The sequence below is a fragment of the Egretta garzetta genome, unplaced genomic scaffold (assembly GCF_000687185.1).
Source record: "Egretta garzetta isolate BGI_Z169 unplaced genomic scaffold, ASM68718v1 scaffold361, whole genome shotgun sequence".
NCBI lineage: Eukaryota > Metazoa > Chordata > Aves > Pelecaniformes > Ardeidae > Egretta > Egretta garzetta.
This window is the reverse complement of record NW_009258688.1, coordinates 1244761-1264379: the sequence shown is the minus strand read 5'-3', so window position 1 is coordinate 1264379 and position 19619 is coordinate 1244761. Positions and strand designations below refer to the sequence as shown.

The window sequence follows — 19619 nt, the reverse complement described above, 5'->3', positions numbered from 1 at the left end:
AAAAAAATCTGAGAGAACTAATTCTCCACAGATAACAGCACGCTTATACTTAGATTAAAATCCAGAACGCTGGTAAAGCCCACATACTGTTCTGTTTATACATCAGCAACCACTTCCAGCATACGTAGTATCGAAGTCTTCCATTTAGAAGAAGCTTGAATGACTGAGGAAGCTTAAGATCTTTAAAGTACACTAGACACAAATACAATAGCATGGCCTCAAAACAGGACGTAAAGTCACTAGTTTCTTACAAAAATATTAGATCTTTACACGAGGCTGAGGAAGCTGGGCTTCTTATCTGAGTGTTTCCCAAGAATACAATTTCCCCTTTCCCCCATTTTGTTTCTGTCCCCAACTTTTGGTCCTTTGACTGCTAAGGTTCCTGGATATGTTTCTGTACTTGTTTACATTAAGTGGTAAACTGTTGAAAAGACTCATTCCTAATAAAAGGAATGATCTATACACATGTAATTATGAAAACAGTTTTCTTTTGCTTTATTTCTGAAATCATTGAGACTGCAAAAGACAGAGTGGAGCGAGCTAGATCTTTGTTAAGAACAGAATGAGACACTGCACAGAGCAAGAATTAAACAAATTTGGAGGAATCCCACCTAATGTAGCACAGAAATTAAGAAAAGTTGTAATGCTTGAAATGGAAGAAAAAAGCCAAACAGGAACTGACAAGTTGAACTAACATCAGTGAATACATTGACTAAACTCTTTTGGGTATTCGTCAATAGTTAATACCTGACTAAATGTCATCCAGGAACAATACTGATTCAGTGACTACATAATCATCCAGTTGTAGTGGTAAAACATAATGATTCAATTAGCACGTATTAAAATATATACATGCTACATACAAATTGTTTGATTTCTTTAAACTGTAAGAACTATAGCTTTGAGGTGATAATACAGGAATAGAGCTATCTCCTACTTCAACTATCAGGTCAATCTTTCACACCCTGACAGTCAACAGAAGCATACTGTCACATTTACATGGAAGAAAGTTCTGTTGAGAACCTCAGTACTCCCCTCACCTGAAATGGAAGAATGAGATAAGAGAAGGAGAAGAATGAGAAATGTAGGAAGAGAAATGTGAACAAGATATGGTTAAATCCATGAGAAATAAATTATAAAATTCACTAAGAGCCCACATACGTTTTTCTCTCTACAACAAAAATTTGGACAGATAACTTTTCCCCTTCCGGCCAACCTGGAAAAAGTTAAGTATGAAATTAATTATTATGAAACTTTTTAAGCACTCATTTTGAGCTAAACTTCATTGGGCAATAATAGAGCTAAAAATTTATGTTAAGCAAAAAGACCTGAAAATGCTCTTAAAACCCCAAACATGGTTTAAGTTCATATCAAATTTCTGGAGGAAGGAGAAAGTTTTCAAACTCAAAAATGCAAAATTTGGGAGTTGGCTAAGATAATAGCTTATCCTTTCTACCTACTGTGTTCAGATTCACCTCTTAGAATGGTCTACAAATTTTGAACACACACATTAAGATGATTTAGGCTGTCCCAATCTTACATTTATCAAACTTACCTGACATATTTTTTCCCATATTTCATCACACCCTGCTTTTTCTTGAAAGCTAAGTGCCAAATCATAATTTTCAGCTTCAGACCAGACAATCAAGGTATCCTTTAAAGAGAAGAAGAGTATTTTCAGGCAATGTATTTCAGATTTTACATACCTGAATAGTGTTTAAAGAGTAAAATTTTAAAATAAAAACAGCGTGACACCTAATCATGACAGGACAGCATTACAATACAAATGTAATCATCATTAGAAACTTTTTTTGTTAAAAACATTTCTGTCTAAATCAGAATAAGAACATTCCAGAAAAATACTGAAAAATTTAGCTATTAATTCATGTGACCATAATATTGTAAATCTCAAAAAGGTTGATGTAGAATACGTACTTCTACCTCAATGCATCCTCTGATAAAATATGGTAACAAAAGCAACAGATTTGGGGGTTTTTTTGGAAATCTGTTTCAACTGGACCACATAAAATTGCACAACTTTTGCAGGATCAAAGTTACAATCTTTTTTTTTCATTTTTCAGAGACCCCAGAAGACACTGTGCTGACACACAGAGCAGCTGCTTAAAAAGCAGCCCCAAGATATCTACAAACTTTAAACAAGAACAGAAACTTCAGTATGCACACAGTTAACTGCCTAAGAGTATGCATACCTATTACACTGAACCACGCACACCTTTTTTACTCATTACATACAATTCTGAAAGGATGTTTTGCCCTAGATTTCTAGAAGTCAGTTAAACCCATGCTTAGCTATGTTTACTACCCAGACACTTAAGCTCTCATCTACTTACTAGAATAGTTCAAGAGTTTATCAGAGCCCTCATATTGCGTGCAAAAACAATATAAGGAAGTGGAAGATGATGCTGCAAACAGCAATACCACACACAGATAAGGTATGTGTTGCAGTAGTGTACAGACAGTCTGCTAAATAACTGCTAGAATAAAAAAAAACACATGAAGAGAAGAAAATATAATCTGCATTATTTACATACTGAACCAAATTTTAAGTGTTTTATCTTCCCATAACAGCTAGCTGAAATATAGCCATATTAAATATATATAGCCCCAGGAAACCACATTATTTAAGTGCTAAAACATGCATTTACTCACTAGACAAGAGATATGAGATTTTTTTCTACTTATATTTCAATGAAAACCACAAAATAGAGCATTTTTCTTCATTACATACAGATTTTGCTTTTGGAGATTATTCCTAAGGGAGTTATTTTTAAATATTTGCAAAAGCACTGTAAGTTGCCAGACATTTATAAAGTTTAAGACGGTTTATTAACAGGCTTAATTTATTTAAAATATTAAAATGAACACCTAGGATAAAGAGAAATCTTACATTTAGATTTCGATACGCACTTACTGGAAAACTCCTTAAACTAAACTATAATCTAAACAGCACGATCAGCTAGCTCCATTAGGATTCAGTCAAGCAATACAATATAATCAATTTGCCATTACCAGAGCAGCTATACTGCTTCAGAGGCACTAATGGCTTTACCTTGCAAATGGCAAATAGTTTACCTTTTCCTTTTCCAAAGGGTTGAGGAAGAGGTGGTACACAGAAGAAAGGGATTTAGGAAGACCACCTCCAAAATACAAAAGGAAGAAGAAAGTCACAATTAATAGTTTGTTCTCTACAAGACAGGTCACGGTGCAAATACTCTGGTAATAACAGATTGACAGCACCTAGTACTGCTGACTCCTATAGAGTAAGAAAAATAACAGTTTACAAAAATCTAGAAAGGGAAGTTCCATCTTTTAAAAACAGTAGGTACCTTACTGCAGGTAAGGTTACTTACTGATACATAGTACGTATCAGGTCCAAAATCTAATACATTAATCTCTGCAATTAGTATTTATACTGCAGTAATTTTCAAGGCCACTGTCTCATCAGCTTCCCACTGAGTAGCATTTATTTCATTTAAAAAAAAACAACCAACACCAAATCTTAAGCAGAGCCTAGCAAAACCTGCAACATTCCTATCTAATTAAAGTGAAAGTGCTTAGATTTCTAAGCAAGCCAGCTCCAAAAGACGATCAAAATGTATTTTCTTCTCTATAAAGAACATGACTAACAAACAGGGAAATGACTAAAAGAACACAAATAAGGACAGTGTTATTTACATTAACTGCAGTAAGGTCTGTCTTCTTCCTCTGGGGAGGAAAAATGAAGAGGAAGACACAAAGGTAAAGCTGCTTTTGAAAACTATAGTCACAGATGTACAATAGTGTATTTGGCCATATATAGCAGCTGTTCTTGTTAAACAAGATCATCTACTATCATATATGGAAGTTCAGACAGTATTTTTCCACCTCTACACATCCTGACTATTTTTTTTAAGTTGTTTCATCTCTGGAAAGCAAAACAAAAAACTGCTGAAAAATTATTTGAACAGCAGAACAATAGTCTTCAAATTTGGTTTATTAGTATTAGAAAAGTATTTTCCAATTACCAACCTTAACAATTTCAAACAATTAGTTATCTTTTGACTTGGCACACATGGATATTATAGATTAATATCAGTGTCTCAACAGAAATCCGTCAATTGCTACTCTCTAGATCTTTAATAAGAGAGTATTTGCTCGTGCATCCTTTCTTGCCTCAAACGGCTTTTAAAAAGAGAATGTGAAACAAAGTGAGAAAAGCACTTAACTCTGTTGCATAATACACAGTTCAGTCAAAGTTTAAATTCACTGTTAAATGCAGACAGTTATTAACATAATTCCATTTTCTTAATCCTACAAAGCTTATAATCATCAAAAAGAAGAGCAGTACAAGACTTATACATGTAGGGAGAAGTGACTGAAGGGAATTCTAGATGTAGTTAAAGATAGAAAAAAAAAAAAACATGAATGAAAGTCTAGTTTCTGCTTGTTTTATTTAAAGGAATCTTTCTATGTGTTTGATCTGAAGTCTCCTCAGTGTAATATGAATCCACTAACTACTCTGGATCTCTCAGCTATGGAATAGGACTATCTGTTGATTCCAATGACAAACATTACTTCTTGCAACTCCAAAAAGCAACTGAAATTTCTTAAGACTGCCTCCTCCATTCCAAAAGAAAACAGGAGTGTGCATAAATATGCTTAGTAATAGTAGTTATTGGTCAGAGAGATGAGTCTTGCACATTACCCCTCTAGGAGCATAAAATCTTCAATCTTACGTGATTCATAAAAGCAGTTCTGGCTCACTTTGATCAAACACATATCCTTTTTTGTGTTACATACAAAATGTTAGCCTCTAGACAAGGAACTGGACAGGATGACTAAAACAAACATCTAAAATCTGTTCTTATCTAGCTTATTGTTAAACACAATTAAAATGTGAAACTGCAGTATTAAATCATGGCTACATTGTAGGAACTGAGTCATAAACCTGGACAAATGTTTTATCATTGAAGGCTTTTATACTGAGTGCTCTGTAATAATCCTAGCATTCTAGCTCCTCACATTTTTCAAGATGCATTAGAGTTCTTGGCAAGATCTTCTTTAAGTAAGATGATAATCAGGAAACTGCTTATGTAGAGTTCACAATCTTATTCCAAGTTTGAAAATAATTTGCTGCTTTGCACAAAAAGTATTTTGACAACAGCACCAGTTGGATGTATCATCACTACCTTAGCCTATACAAAATTTGCTGCCTCCCTAAGACCGTTTATATATATTTGTATTCTTTCATATTATTATTCATTATGACTGCTCAGCTATAATCAGGAATTCTTAAGAAAAAATTCTGAGCATGGCCTCTTTTTAGAAGACCTATGTATTTAACATTCCCATAAAGAGGTATTTACCATTTCTACCAATGGAGGTTAGGTTTTTGCACTCTTATGTGTATAAAGGCACAGTCTGAGGCAAAACTTCTTCAGAATACAATTGGGCATTTCTCTGCTGCTTGTCTCATTGTTGGCTGTATCAACCCTCCATGGAGAAAGTTCTGCTCAGTTAGAGGTTTTCAAGGAAGCACTACTGTGTGCTACAGCTTCACTTGAGACTTCATTCCCAAGAAGTTAACCTTCAAAAATACCAGTGCAATAGTTTAAACCAGTAAGCAGTTGCAATTCTACTTAGATGGGCAAGGCTTAGCATCTACCATGTGATTTCTCCTCACTTTTAAAAATTATTTCCAAAAGGCTTGCTTTCCTTAATAGAAATGTTGTTGAATACACGCTATCAGTCTCAAGTTCTCACCATAACACTCACCAGAGTCATGCTTTTATTAGATATGAAATCAGTTTTATTTAACTATTAGGAAGCTGATTAGCAGGTGTGTTGTACAGCTTTCATATAACCTTCAAAGCAAGCCCTGGGATGGAAAAAAAAAAAAAAAAAACAACCCATCCCAGTAATGTAATAAAAAGTTTCAATTCTGCATTTGGTTTTGTGCATTTATTAACTTAGAACCTGGATATCTGGATGTGCTAACAAGTTATCCCAAAAACTGGAACAACATAAAGGTACACTCACACTTTTGGCAGAATGTATTCCATTAGCTTTTATGAAAGCTCAACAATCATACGTGATTTTTCAGTTAGTGGTTTCACAGCTGCATTCCCATGAATCACATGGAATCAAATCAGTTTATTAGTTCTATAACAGAACCTCGACTCACTGGCCTAGTGACCATGCCCAGAAACAGCAGAAAAATTAGATTTCACAGGAAAACACAAGATAAAATAACATTTGTTCATTTAAAATGGATGAACCAACCCACCCTAAAACGAGCAGTGGTCACTCCACTTGTTTCTCCCCTCACCCCACAAAACTACACACTTTTCCTTACTACCTTAGCTACAATAGGCACAAATTTTATTGAAATAGTTTCACTGTTGGTTCGCTTGTCCTGACAGCAACGGTAGGAAGTTCATCTTCTCTGAGCATTCTGCCAGTGCCTTTTTGGATCTTTCCAAATTTAGCTTTGCTATTAATAAAGTCTGCTCTCCATGATTCAAGGATAGCCACCTTCAAACTGCACTGCTAGTAGATGATACTCTGGATGAATTTAAGCTTTGTATTCTTCTGAGGAACTGAAAAAGGGACTGCAAAAGCAGAGTACACGAGACACTGAAGTTTCTAGTGCAGAGGCAAGACCTTGTAGCTGGAAGCAACTCAAGTCTTCCTTGTTTCAGGCACAGAAAGTGATGCAAATACATACTTTATCACAGGGTTACAGGACGTACATGGATGTATCCAAAAGAAAGTTGAGGACATAAGTCTTTACTGTTCTATTGCTAAAGCATGGCCAAAGTATATCGAAAGTACATTGAAAAGTACATACCCCAGTCCACACCCATATCCGCTTTCTCCCTAGATAAATGCTGTGTATATGAAGTGTATTTCTCCTTTAAGGTTGCACAGGAGGAGGTGTGTTGTCCTAATATACTAGTGCAATTATTCATTTTCTGAATAAGGATCACTTGCTTAAGAACAGCACCTCTGTCACTAACATTCTGGAACTGTGTCAGTTTAACGCCTTTTAAAAAAAACAAAAACCAGAGTATGGATTGAAGCATGTAAACTGACTTTGCCAAGACATTACAATTAAAGTATCTTCTATCTTTACTACTATATTAAGAAAACAATCAAAAACAGAAGAGGAAAACTAAGTGTTTTATGTATGGTTGAGCAACCCACAGTATAATTAAATTCCAGTTACTCAACAAAATTTGCTTTTAAGTTGTGTGCTACTTACCCATAATTAAATCCAGTCTATTCCATACCAAAGTTATAGGACCATTATTGTAACATTTTAAAATAAAAATACCAATGATGTTTCACATATAGCTCTACACAAGAATACAAGGCAGGAGGCCAAATGGCTGTACTGATGCATATTTCGCTTTTCCAGAAGAAATCTTCTTGCCTACAAATAGTACCTTAACATAAGTAATATTAGCCCTTTTTCTGAGCCACAGAACATTAGTTTCTCAAGTTGTTTTCTTTATAGCTTGTTTTCTTCATATGGATTCCTTTCCTCTAGTTCTGGTATACAGAATCACAGAATCACAGAATCGTAAGGGTTGGAAGGGACCTCAGGAGATCATCTAGTCCAACCCCCTATAAGCAAGGATGAGTTTGCCAGGAAGTACATGATTCAGAGCATCCCAAAGCTTCTACTTGTAGCAATTCTATGTTACAGAACCAGATACATAGACATACTGTTCTTTTTGAACGCACAGCAGAAAATAACTCTTCATAGTGACAGAAGGACTAATCCTATTTATCTGACTAGTGAAAAGGTAATTAGAACAACTGCCTATGCGTTTCAAGCTTTAAGGAATTATTTCAAACCTTTAGATGGCAGGTAAGTCTGGGAAGACCAAGGACTAGATTGTGCAAACTGAAGTACCTCAGGACCCTGGTGATGTATGAAAAAGGAGTCCCCGAACCGGTCTCAAGATCTGCCAAGTATTCATCCACTCCAAAGGGAAAAGCAGACAGTTGTTTTCTACTACAAATTAGATCAACATTTATGTGCATGCAGAGACCTGACTAATAATCCACAATAAAGAGGAGTCACTGCTTTCAATCCTAAACCCCAAGAAATCTAAAGCAGACAATTTGTCAAAATTTTACCTGAAACTCAGGTTCACAGGGTATGGCTTTTGTTGGGTTCTTTTTTTTCTTTGTTGTTGGGGGGTTTTTTGGTGTGGTTTCCATGGATGTTTTACACACCAAGAGAACAGAGGCAGCAAGACAAACTTGTACTCAGGTCTTCACACTATTATTTTGACAAATGATGATCTAAGCTATGACAGTTATCATTAAAGTATGTACATGCTGGGATTGTGTAATTTGTGATCTCAACAATTACTGAGACAATCTGTTTCACGCTGGCACTAATAGTGCAGCATAGGTAGAAGGTTCTTTCAGCAGTGGAAGAACTTCACTGTTTAACACAAAGGCATCTATAGGCTTGTCGAAGAACCCAAAGTAACTAGCATAGCAAGTTTCCCCAAGAACTTAACTATCACACATCTCCCCTTCCTTCCAATCACACGTTTTGTTAGGTGTTCCAATAAAAGACTGTTTCTTCTTACAAGCCTCATGTCAGCCTGAACAAAGTCAGAACTCATCCATTTATTCCATCTGAAGTGCCCACAAGCCACGTGCTAAGTATGTCACAGTAAAAACAGCTCCCATGTACTGCTAGGTGCCCCTTTAAAAGGGAATGGAGGTTTACCCTCACAACAAAATTTTGAGATAAAAGGCTGGTAAGACCATAACACTGGAAAGTTACTTTGAAGTCTTGTGTTTTTAAGACATCTTTTCTTGAAATTTTATGAGTACAACTGATAACTGCAGGCAAACTGAAAAGTAAGTCTTTTATCTCAGGCTGCAATTTCACTAGTAGCTGAAGCGACCTAAGTGGCATTCTGCAGCGAAAACGGAAAGATCTCACTCACTCTTCCATCCCACAGTTCCACAAGTGGATCTCATGTGAGAGGGCTTGAAACTTCTGCTGACATAGAGTTACCAGTTTTTGAAGAGAGATTTGGAGTACCAAGTTGATTTTCTTGTGGTTTAATGAGTTTAGGCAGTTCAGAGTTCTATGAGCAGAGCTGGAAAGAAGCAATCCTTCCTTTCAGCTGCTAAGCTTCAAGCTTAGCTCAATATGGAATCAGGTTTAAACTCTGAACTTGCCTTTTACTAAGGGAGAAGATTAATTAGGCCTCACCTGAAAGGTAACATGCTACAAAGTAGGATTAATACATGCACCAAGATTTGGTATTTCTAAGGCTCAGAGCAGATACTGCTTTGCTTAAATAATATGAACAGTCCACCTGCAAATAATAAATTTCTGTCTGTGCAGCATTTGAAAGCTTTAAGAACAGCACTTTTTCTTTTCCAGCACAGAAAATGTACAGTGCTGTTCCAACAGGACAGATTCATGTTTAATATTTTTTATTTCTCTAACCATATTTTCACAATCACCAGTGTAGTAATTTGTGCAGTGCTAGATTACAGTACACATCTGACCCAGAGTAGCAACAAGCTCAGATATGAAATGCTGTTACACTGACAGGCATGTGTGGTGGTTTGTGCTGATCTTACAATTTTATGCCTACTTCAAGTAGGCTTTATGTTTGATCTGGCATAAAGCCTACTGATACAAAACTCGCTCCTCAGTGCTCTTTGAACAGATTTGAACCAGCAAAGCAAGTTTACACTAGATCAGCACTTTTAGACATAGAGCTGCAAAATATTCAGTGTAATTTTAGGAGTCCTAAAGCTCGAGTTACTATATCATAGAACCATGACCTCAAGCTAGTCAGGATTACAACTAAGAGTTAGTTTGCTTAGTGGTTTTGCTGGTCTTGTCCCTTCTTACTCCCTGCAATTGATTCTCCACCCCACACTGGCCTTACCAGTCGTTCAGTACAGACTGTTTATATGGTGCATGATGAATTACATCAAGGGGCAGATACAGGTTAAATATTCCAAGGAAGAACATTTTAAACCCAGACTGGTTCTCCTCATTCAGTTCAACATACAAACAGCTGTAGCTGCACAACCACTGGGACTGCCTCTGAGCAAAACTACAGTATATCTATGCTTATTATTATAAACCATTAAAACTGAAGACGTTTTAATACATTAATTGTACCTGACGGGATTTTAGCAAGTCTGAGCTGACCAGACAGGCAACAAAAAACAATCTGGTTCAGCATTTCTAAACCTTGAAGGGTAATTCTCAGCATCCATCAAATAAGAACAGCAAACAAGTGCAAGACCTACAGATCACTTCTCACCCATCTCAGTAGCATTCTTTAGGAGTTCACAATGTATGGCTTAAATAATTGAAGCAAGGTGCAAACTAGAGGTGAGAAGCTGCTTTTATGTATACAGAATGCTTTGAAGCAGTAGTAACCCATATCCATCCTCCAAGTAAAAGCCAAACAAAGGTAAACATGCAAATAGCTTTAAAGCCTTCTAGTCTTCTCTTAAATAAAATACATTGAAAGTTGTAGTATCTGAAATACAAAGAAAAAAAGCCAGGTGATATTAAGTTTCAGATACTATAATACTCAGGAACCTCACCTACTTTGTGATTTTCACAACTATGCTTTGCCCGTCTCTCCCAAAGCATTTTTTGATGTAAAACAAGAGTGCAAGTTATAGATCTAGATAACTTCACAAAAAATTCAGAGAAATAACACAACATGTATCATGGAATGCACAAAAAAGTCGAGAACAACTTTGTCTCCTTTTTGGTACAAGAACATACAATACAATTCGCAACAGAGGCGAAAAAATTACTACACTGCTGAAGTTAAAGAACCTGCCTTTAAGTGTGAGGAAAAAGAAAAAAAAAAAGTTTACCTGTTGCTTCTGGTACGCAGTGTTCGGGTTAATTTTGGACTCCAAAAGAAGAGAGCCTAGAAAAAAAAAGTTCCACTTATTTACATGTGTACTAAAATTTCAATCTCAACATGAACCTTCCGATAACTCTTTCCTCAAGTGGGTATTAACACCTTTCCTCCCAACAGTAAGCCTGTAAACCCATATTCTATAGCTTTACATTTCATTTTTCCCTCAAAGATATTTTCACATAGCACAGAACATTCAAGAGCATTTTTAGAACTGGATTTGTAACTTCCTTCTTATTTTTAGTAATGACTTTTCCATGAAAATTTTTTTTAGAGATGATAAAGTCTGCAAAAAGTCTGCACACAAAAAGCACTACAACTGCATTCCATAGATCACCTATGGTTGTTTTGTACAAAATTTCCTAATCATGCAGTATTTGTTCTTAAAGTTTAGCTAAAACATTTATATTGGTTTGCTGGAAAGCATATCTAGAAACTAATGCTTAGAGCAGCAACCATTGTGACTGCCAATAACAAAAAACTTCAGATATGATAAACTTAGGAATAAGGGTTTCACAGCAGCTTATACCAATTTAGGACACAGAACAGCAATTCCATTCTCATGCCTGTGTTTTCTTACCCTTTCTTCCGCATAAGCATTAGTGTTAATATATGTCACGTTTAAATGGTTTGGAGGATCGATCTAGGTGAAAACAACCCTTAAAACTGCTTTTATTTTTGGTCCAATCACTTCCTCATCCACCTTGCTGCTCAGCTGCACAAATACCAGTGCATGAGGGACTCTTTACAGCCATGACTTAAATTGACGTATCTGAAGAGCTTCACTGAAGATATATACAGAAGTACTGATAAATTAACTTGCATAGTCAGTCTTGTAATTAAAACATAAAGCTGCAAGCACCCCTTTAAAGAGGCACTTCTCCATTCATTTACCTGCTTAAATTTATTCTTTAAGAAAAGTCTGAACTTCTCAGTTTCACAGCTAATAGCTCTAAGGCAATCTTACATTTATATTATTAGAGTATCTGCCAAATATCCTCACAAAATCTACACTAAAGAAAAACTAAAATGCTTCAACCACCTCAAATATGGAAGCCTGAGACTTTAAGACAGGACAAGAAAACAAATTACTTAGATTTGAAAAACATACTTGGAAATGAAAAGTGTACTTCCAAATCTCACAGTAGAATCAACAACGAGCTAGTTTTCACTATCTGAAGAGTTTTACCAATTATAAAATCCACAGAAAAAAATATCCCAAACCAATGTTTCTTTACTAAGTATCACTATTCTCAACCTCATAGGTTACATTTACAGAAAAAAACCACACTCCTTTCCTGAAGAATTGCTACTGACTAATAGAAGATCATAGAATCATAGAATGCTCTGAGTTGGAAGGGACCTTTAGAGGTCATCTACTCCAACACACCTGCAATGAGCAGGGACGTCTCCAACTAGATTGGGTTACTCAGAGCCCCGTCCAGCCTGACCTTGAATGTTTCCAGGGATGGGGCATCCACAGCCTCTCTCAGAAACCTGTGCCAGTGTTTCACCACCCTCATTGTAAAAAAAAAAAGTCTTCCTTATATCTAGTCTAAATCTACCGTCTTTTAGTTTAAAAACATTATCCTTTGTCCAATCACAACAGGCCCTATTAAAAAGTCTGTTCCCATCTTCCCTATAGGCCCCCTTTAAGTACTGAAAGGCCACAATCAGGTCTCCCCGCAGCCTTCTCTTCTCCAGGCTGAACAAGCCCAACTCTCTCAGCCTGTCCTCACAGGAGAGGTGTTCCCTCCCTCTGACCATTTTTGTGGCCCTCCTCTGGACCCCCTCCAACAGGTCTATCTCTTTCTTGTGCTGAGGACTCCAGAGCTGGAGGCAGTACTCCAGGTGGGGTAAGAAAGGTTATTACTTCAGGAACTTAGAAGCTTTACCAAGGATTTTTATATTCATTAGCTTACTCTGTGATCATCAGATACATTTAATTCATCTTTTGTTTTTTCTAGTTAACAAAGTAACTTACCTGTGATGGCTGCTTCTTCCTAATTTCTAAGTCTGTTCTGCAAGAAGCAATCTTCAGTAACGAAGCTGGCTTGAGAAGCCCTGTCTCAACTGCTCTTGCAGTAAGAGCTGTTTACTAAGATACAATCCAGCAACAAAACTGAACTAAATAGACCTCAAGAGAAAACAAGACACCAACAAAAAAGCAATGTCCCCCCCAAACCACAGAGATGACCCTTTCTTTTTTCGAGAGTTTTCCCAGTTTTCTAACCTGCATCAGCTCTGTTAACAAAGCAGCTTATTTGCTTAAGTGTGACAGCATAAAGAAAAAAATAAAAATCACAAAGTATAGAGCAGGACAGAGAAGTAAAACATCTAAGAAGAGCTTTACTGATGAATCCAGTACACTGTGGTACTTAAGCCATAGTCTTGAGCTTTAAATTTTGAGTTTGCCTAGTGAACAACTAAAACCAGCATTCCCTTTTCTGTTACGACATCAGCTATAGGCAGTTATTTCACTTCAATCTTACTTTCAGTTTCAAAGCCTCAGCTTCAACTACATGAAGTTTTAGAATATTATTTTGTGCTATTAACGTGGTTGAGTAACTTATAGAAAGTTTTTGCTGTCTTGAAATATTTAATAGCAGCAAATATGAATTAGAAACTTGTAAGAATTAAAAGCAATTGATAATTTCAACATTATATTGTAACTGCTGAACACACAGACATGGAAATCCTGAAATTAGCAGAGTATCATACATAACTTGAACACCGTGTTTGACAAAATAGTATTAAAAAAAAAAATCTTGAAGACAACTGAATGCAGACATTTCATCTTCCAGGCTAGAAGCAGACACTGGAGAATGACCTCTTTAGTAGAATTACCACAAAAGAGCATTTCTTCTTCTCTACTAAACCTGACACTTGGAGGAAAGACAAATCAAGCCTTATAAAGCTTGACTTGCTTCTGATTATATGATTCAACTTATTCCTCAACATTCTGGACAATAACTAGAAAAATATGAATTTGGAGATAGAAACATAACAATGCGTAAACGGTGCTCTAAAGCTTGTAACTGCCCCAAATCCATACTTCTGGAGAATCCAATGCTCTATTTGTGCAATTTGTTCCCCCAAAGGGTTCAACAACTCAAAATCAGTGACTATTTTACCAGTTAGTTCAGTGAGGTTACATTCATATAGTAAGTTTTACAGGATCAGGCCCCTTCCTTCTATGAGGCAGTTTTAGGTCTCTGCTACTTGCTTCTGGGAACCAGGCAACAGTAACAGATGGCTGTAACACAAATATATTCTTCAGAAAAAGGTTACAGAAGTTTAACATACAGCAAATGAAGTTGTTCTCCATTCAATGTTAGCATCAGTATTGCTTCCTAAATACAGTTCAAGACGCTTAGTCTTGCATTTGTCATGAGCCATTGCTTTCTATGTAGGTATTTTTCTCTTGATACTATCCTAGAATATGTTAAGACTATCCAGTCAACTTTATAAAAATACATGAACAAAATTTCATCTTAATTGTCCCACTCATTCTATTCAAAGTTAGGTAAGACCTGAAAACTCACCTTAATACAAGCTACGGTTTTAATAAACCCCCCCAAAATTATGCAGATCTAGTTAATTTCTGAATTGTAGCCTTGAATGAATTTGTAAAGGTAACTGCGAAACACTGGTGCCAGAACGTAACATCTGAAATGACTTATAAAGAAGAAAACATTTATTTGCAGAATTTTGTTATTTGCCACTGTAATGCAATATAGCACAGCGGGTTTTTTTTGTTAGTATAACACCACCATCCTGTGCTGTGAAGGGAATGCCTGTATAAGAAAAGACTTGCTCAAAAGAGATTACATACAGATATACAATGCTATTTTCAAAGATACTTAGAGAACATCAAATAACCTAATCCAGCAGTCTTAAACAACAGCTCCACAGACTTGTTTACATATATGCATATGGAGGAGACCTGCTGATATGGAATACTGCTGCTCTCCCACCAAACTGTTATGTGGATCCTTCCTCAAAAGGGGAAAAGGTACAGTGTCTCTCATTGCCCCTCACCAGTATAAACATGTTTATGTTTAAAAGAAAATTCCAATTGAAGAGCTGTTTTTCTGCAAGATGCGCACAGAGGTTTAAGTTCTGCAACCAGTTCTGCTGCTACTGAATCACAGAAACCAGTCCACAGAAACTTAGAAAACAGCTCAAACCAAGGCCCAAGAACATGTTCTGCCTTCACAAGAGACTATTCCTCAGTCTAGCACATTTCGGAAGGGTCAAACCCAAACATTTAGTAGAGGGAAGAACCAGAAGAAAAGAAAAGAAACAACACACACACACACACACATTTTTCTTTCATTTTAACCTAAGTATATAACCACAAAATTTTCTGTGCTACTTTCTTAAAAATGAATAAATTCATCCCTTGAGTTTGAGCAAGGTAAAGCAAACTTAAGCCAAATTTTGGCTAAGCCTTCTGTATTACAGGGTTACTGATACCTAGTCTGAAGAAACAGTGAGGATGCAGATGCCTACCCTGTGGCAAAAGTCATTAACATACAGAATTCAGAAGTGGCAAACTACAACTTCTGAATAAAAGTGATTAGATAGTTCCTAAAAGAAAGATGACAAATATGACCTCCAGTGGGGGAGTTCACTTCGGCTTGTCAAAAAGTTTAGTTACAGGACTAGTAAGCTTTAATTAAAAGCTTAAGCCTTTAAATTAATCCAAGTTTGTTGAACAGAAAAGTTCATTTTAGAGGTCACTTCAGTCATCAGGGCTCAGAACAATAAAAAAAAAAAGCTACCTGAAGCCATGCATTGAAAATGTAGAAGCACATAGACATTTTAAGAATGAGGCAGGCCACAGCAGCCTAAAATACCATGTAAGAAACAGGTAAGAAATCAAAGGCTTCTGACTATACACAGAAACTCGCATGGAAAGTGACCATTTGTAAGGAAAGAGTTTGCTATTGCTCTACTGCAAGTCAAGTAGAATATACTGCAACTAGGAATCATGCAGAGAAATTTTTCAGGATTTTAAGTAAAAAAGTTAACAATTCCTTGTTTCAAAACATAATATATCTGACCTGAAAGCAGCTTACAATATTTCTGTGCTATAATAGATTACTCCAATTTGCCTGCAACAACTTTTTAAAGTTTAGTGCCTGGGAGCATTAGACATCTCAGACAGCAACACAAATCACTCCTCTGCTCTAAATTCTTTTCTTTTAGGATGGTGTTAAAAAAACACCAACCCAAAACAAAAAAACCCCAGCCCTATAGATAAAAAAAAAAACGTACTGTTATTCAGTTCTTATTGCTCCAGTTCCAGATGATCGCTTACCTTGGACTTGGCATACTGACTGTAGCTCCCTATCTGAACACTGTGACCCTACCATAAAATCTCAACCACTTGTAAAGCAGCTATGGAGCTACACCAAGTCACAGCTGCATAATCAAAAGACTGAACTGTGTGCTAGCCAAATGAACCTCTGGTAATTCTCCTGTTGCTCTGTGCACAGCTGAACCGGCCCTTTAACAAGAGTGGGAACTTCCCCTACACAGCAGGAACTACTGCTAACATCCCCACAGCCTCCCCCACTCAGGAAATGGTGCCCTCAACTTCAGGCAGATCCCGAGGTTTTCAGTCAACTTCCTGGAGTAAGTCAGCAAGAACATGCCAGCGTGCACAGGATGAATCTCAGCTCAAAGGCTAGGAAAAGCTGGTTTAGAAAAGGAGGAAGGAAGAAGTTTCATTGTGGAAAGAGGAGGAGCTGACAAAGAAAGACAATACAAGAACGCAATGGAAACATGGATGCAAGCGGTATACAGGTCAGGTTCCTAGTACTTGTATGGTTTTGGTAAGTAGAAAAAAAAAAAAAAACCAACCAAAATCACAGTCAACTACTTCATGTAGACGAAAAAAGCACATAAGGAAACACACAAATTGCATAGTACCTAAAACACACATCTGGCATTACCTATTTCCAAACCATTTCCTCACATGTAAAGATGACTGCATTTGCTTTCAAAAATCAGCCCACAAACAATTGACACTGGGAGTAAACAAAATATAAATCAAGTTTTATGACCTGTTTACATAAGCAAGTTAGAAAAACTGGCCTATTAATAGAGTGCACATTTACCCAGGACTGATACTACCTACTAAATTAAGAACTTAGGCTCTGTGTATTATTTAATACTCTTGAAGTATATGTATGCTGGTTGAGAGAGGTCTCCTATTAAATATAATTCAGTGTACTAGGTGCATTTAGTAAGTTTGACCCAGTTCTGCTTTGATTAGAGTATCTTAGCTACACCACACAAAGTAATGACTTCATGTTTGTTTTGGAATAATTTACTCCAATTTGTATTTTCCTTCTTACAGATGTTCATTTACAACAAGTAAGCCGAGAACTACAGTCCACTTCAGGGTCTAATAAGTTGTAAGCGTACATATCCCACTGAAAGTCAACAATGGGATTTTAGTTTGAATGGGCTATTTCTTCACAAGCAGGTTATGAACTGCAGTTCTTTTGCTCTCTTTTCTACAAAGAATTAAAAAGAAATTAGAAAATTGTTCAGTGTTATGGAAGACATGACAGTTTTTAAACATGAGCACAGGAGCCATGTAGACAGAAAGGACTCTATCTAAACATACCACAAAGATTAGCCTAAAAATTTTGTGATAACCTTCTTTTTACTTCTCTCCCTCATGCTGAAATAGTACTAAGTCTATTTCCATTTTGAACATTTTCTCTTACACTGTGAAGTTGGTCAAACTATAAATGCATCTTCTTCAGTGTAAAATAAATAAAATCAAGTACCAATTTAACCTTTTAAAGTATAATCAAGAAACTACAAAACCCTGAGATTCATGCTTATCAGAAGCTCAATTATCAAAATCCTGCTTAGACAAAAGTTTGATTCTGCCATATCAGTTTATGATCTTTGCTGTATGGTACAGTTTGTCAGAACTTTCTCAAACAGTAGAAAATAATTGTTCTCAAATTGCTTTTCATCCTAGTTCCTAAAATGAAAAAGCCAAATAAGGAAAATTACAAGGGCTGTCAAAAGTCACAAGCTACAACTAGATCTACAAGTCTCTAAATACAATAGCTATATATGTAATGAAGTACTAAGTCATGCATTGACAGACTTCACTAGAAAAACGGTACATGCTAGATATTGCAAAGTATACATTTTAAAAACTACTCTGATCATAGCAGTCATGAACTCAACCAATAATCAAGACTAGCCCAATCATGTAGCTACAGGGGTAGATGGTACCACTCAACCTTTATCATTGTCATATGTTGTCAGAAAATGTGAAGGAAGTCGATAATGCATAGTATTAAATTTACTTACAGGAAGATCTAGAACTGCTGAAGGACTAAGAACTACTATTCCATAAAAAAAAAAAAAGCATCCCCAAAAATGCTGTTCTGTCCATTGTATCGTCTTTACTACTATAACAACTGTACTTGGATAACTGTTGATAGCTTTTAGAATGTCTTGCATAATTCTTGCTATCAAAGAGAAGGGGGGAGGGGAAGGAGGAAAAAAAGGATGTTAGCCATCCAATGACCTTTTAAAAATTTCTACTAAAAACATGATCTAAGTTTTGAACTACTCTTTTCACGAGGGGATCTTTTCCAGAAACATCTAAGGAAGGACACATCGCACTGATCAGTTTTGAAACTGGAGTACATCGGGCATCTAGCAATAGATCACTAGGTTTCCAAACCCGTACATGATTTACAACAAGACCTGAATGTATTTTGTATGCAACACTGTGTATTCACCAGGAACCAGGCGCCTACTATGCCTGCACTTGATGGCGATCTTCCAGTTCTTTCACTTGGCCTAATACAGATGAACTACAATTAGCGTCTACTTGCTTTTAGGAATCGCATTTGAATTACGCAGCAAAACATGAAGACAACAGACACAAAGCTAAGCCCAGTTCCTTTTCCGGGTAGGATGAGGAAAGATTTTACCTTCAGACATACACACTTACCATCGCTCTCTGCCCTGACTAGCAGGGACATGCCCTTCAGCCTCTCCACGTAGCAAGAGGACACATGCCCTGTGCCTCGATCATCCCACTGGCGGTCCTCATTTAGCGTGTAAACCTTCACCCTCCGCCGGGTGTCAGTCATCCTGCCGCCTGCCACACCACAGCCACCACTCTGGCTCGCAAATGCTGGAGGAGCAGGAGGCTGGTCGGGGGCTAGGCCCCCCTCAAAGGAGGGGAGCGGGAAAGAAGGTAGCAGCCCCACACGGGCACGCCAAGCAAGCTCTTCTTACTCCTCTTCAGTGCTCCAACGGGATCCTCATTATCGAGGGTAACAGAGTATTGGGGGGCACATAAGAGAGGGAACAAGAAAAGAAAGGGGAGCTGCTCCAGGCACAGTCAGGTGCTGCACAAAAGGCGAGTAAGCCGACGCAGGGGAGAGCCGCAGAGAGGAGAGAGGCTCTTAGCAGGGCGAAGGGCACGAGAGGCGGTGAAGAAGGGATCCAGGAGGAGAAGTGGATCCACGGGAGTGGAAGCAGCAGCGGACAGCAGATGGCACGGGCGGCTACAGGCAGCCGGCCCGGGGTGACAGGAGCAGGCGACCTGGAGACCCGGGGCCCTGGCGAGGGAAGCAGGCGGGAGGCTGGCGAGGCCCGGGCGAAGCAGGGAGAGGGACG

At 37.3% G+C, this 19619-nt stretch overlaps 1 protein-coding gene across 3 annotated transcripts in view; it reads right to left on the bottom strand.

Moving 5' to 3' along the window:
* Window positions 1-19613, bottom strand: part of PPP4R3A (protein phosphatase 4 regulatory subunit 3A) — a 43374-nt gene extending 23761 nt beyond the window's left edge. For all 3 annotated transcript variants that reach the window (XM_035888726.1, XM_035888727.1, XM_009648981.2), the window contains exons 1-3: window positions 18946-19613; window positions 10897-10952; window positions 1556-1654 (exon numbers count right to left, since the gene is read on the bottom strand). In XM_035888726.1, coding sequence (XP_035744619.1) covers window positions 1556-1654; window positions 10897-10952; window positions 18946-19087 — 297 coding nt within the window. In that variant the 5' untranslated portion in view covers window positions 19088-19613. The remainder of the gene's footprint in view (window positions 1-1555; window positions 1655-10896; window positions 10953-18945) is intronic.
* Window positions 19614-19619: the final 6 nt, after the last annotated feature.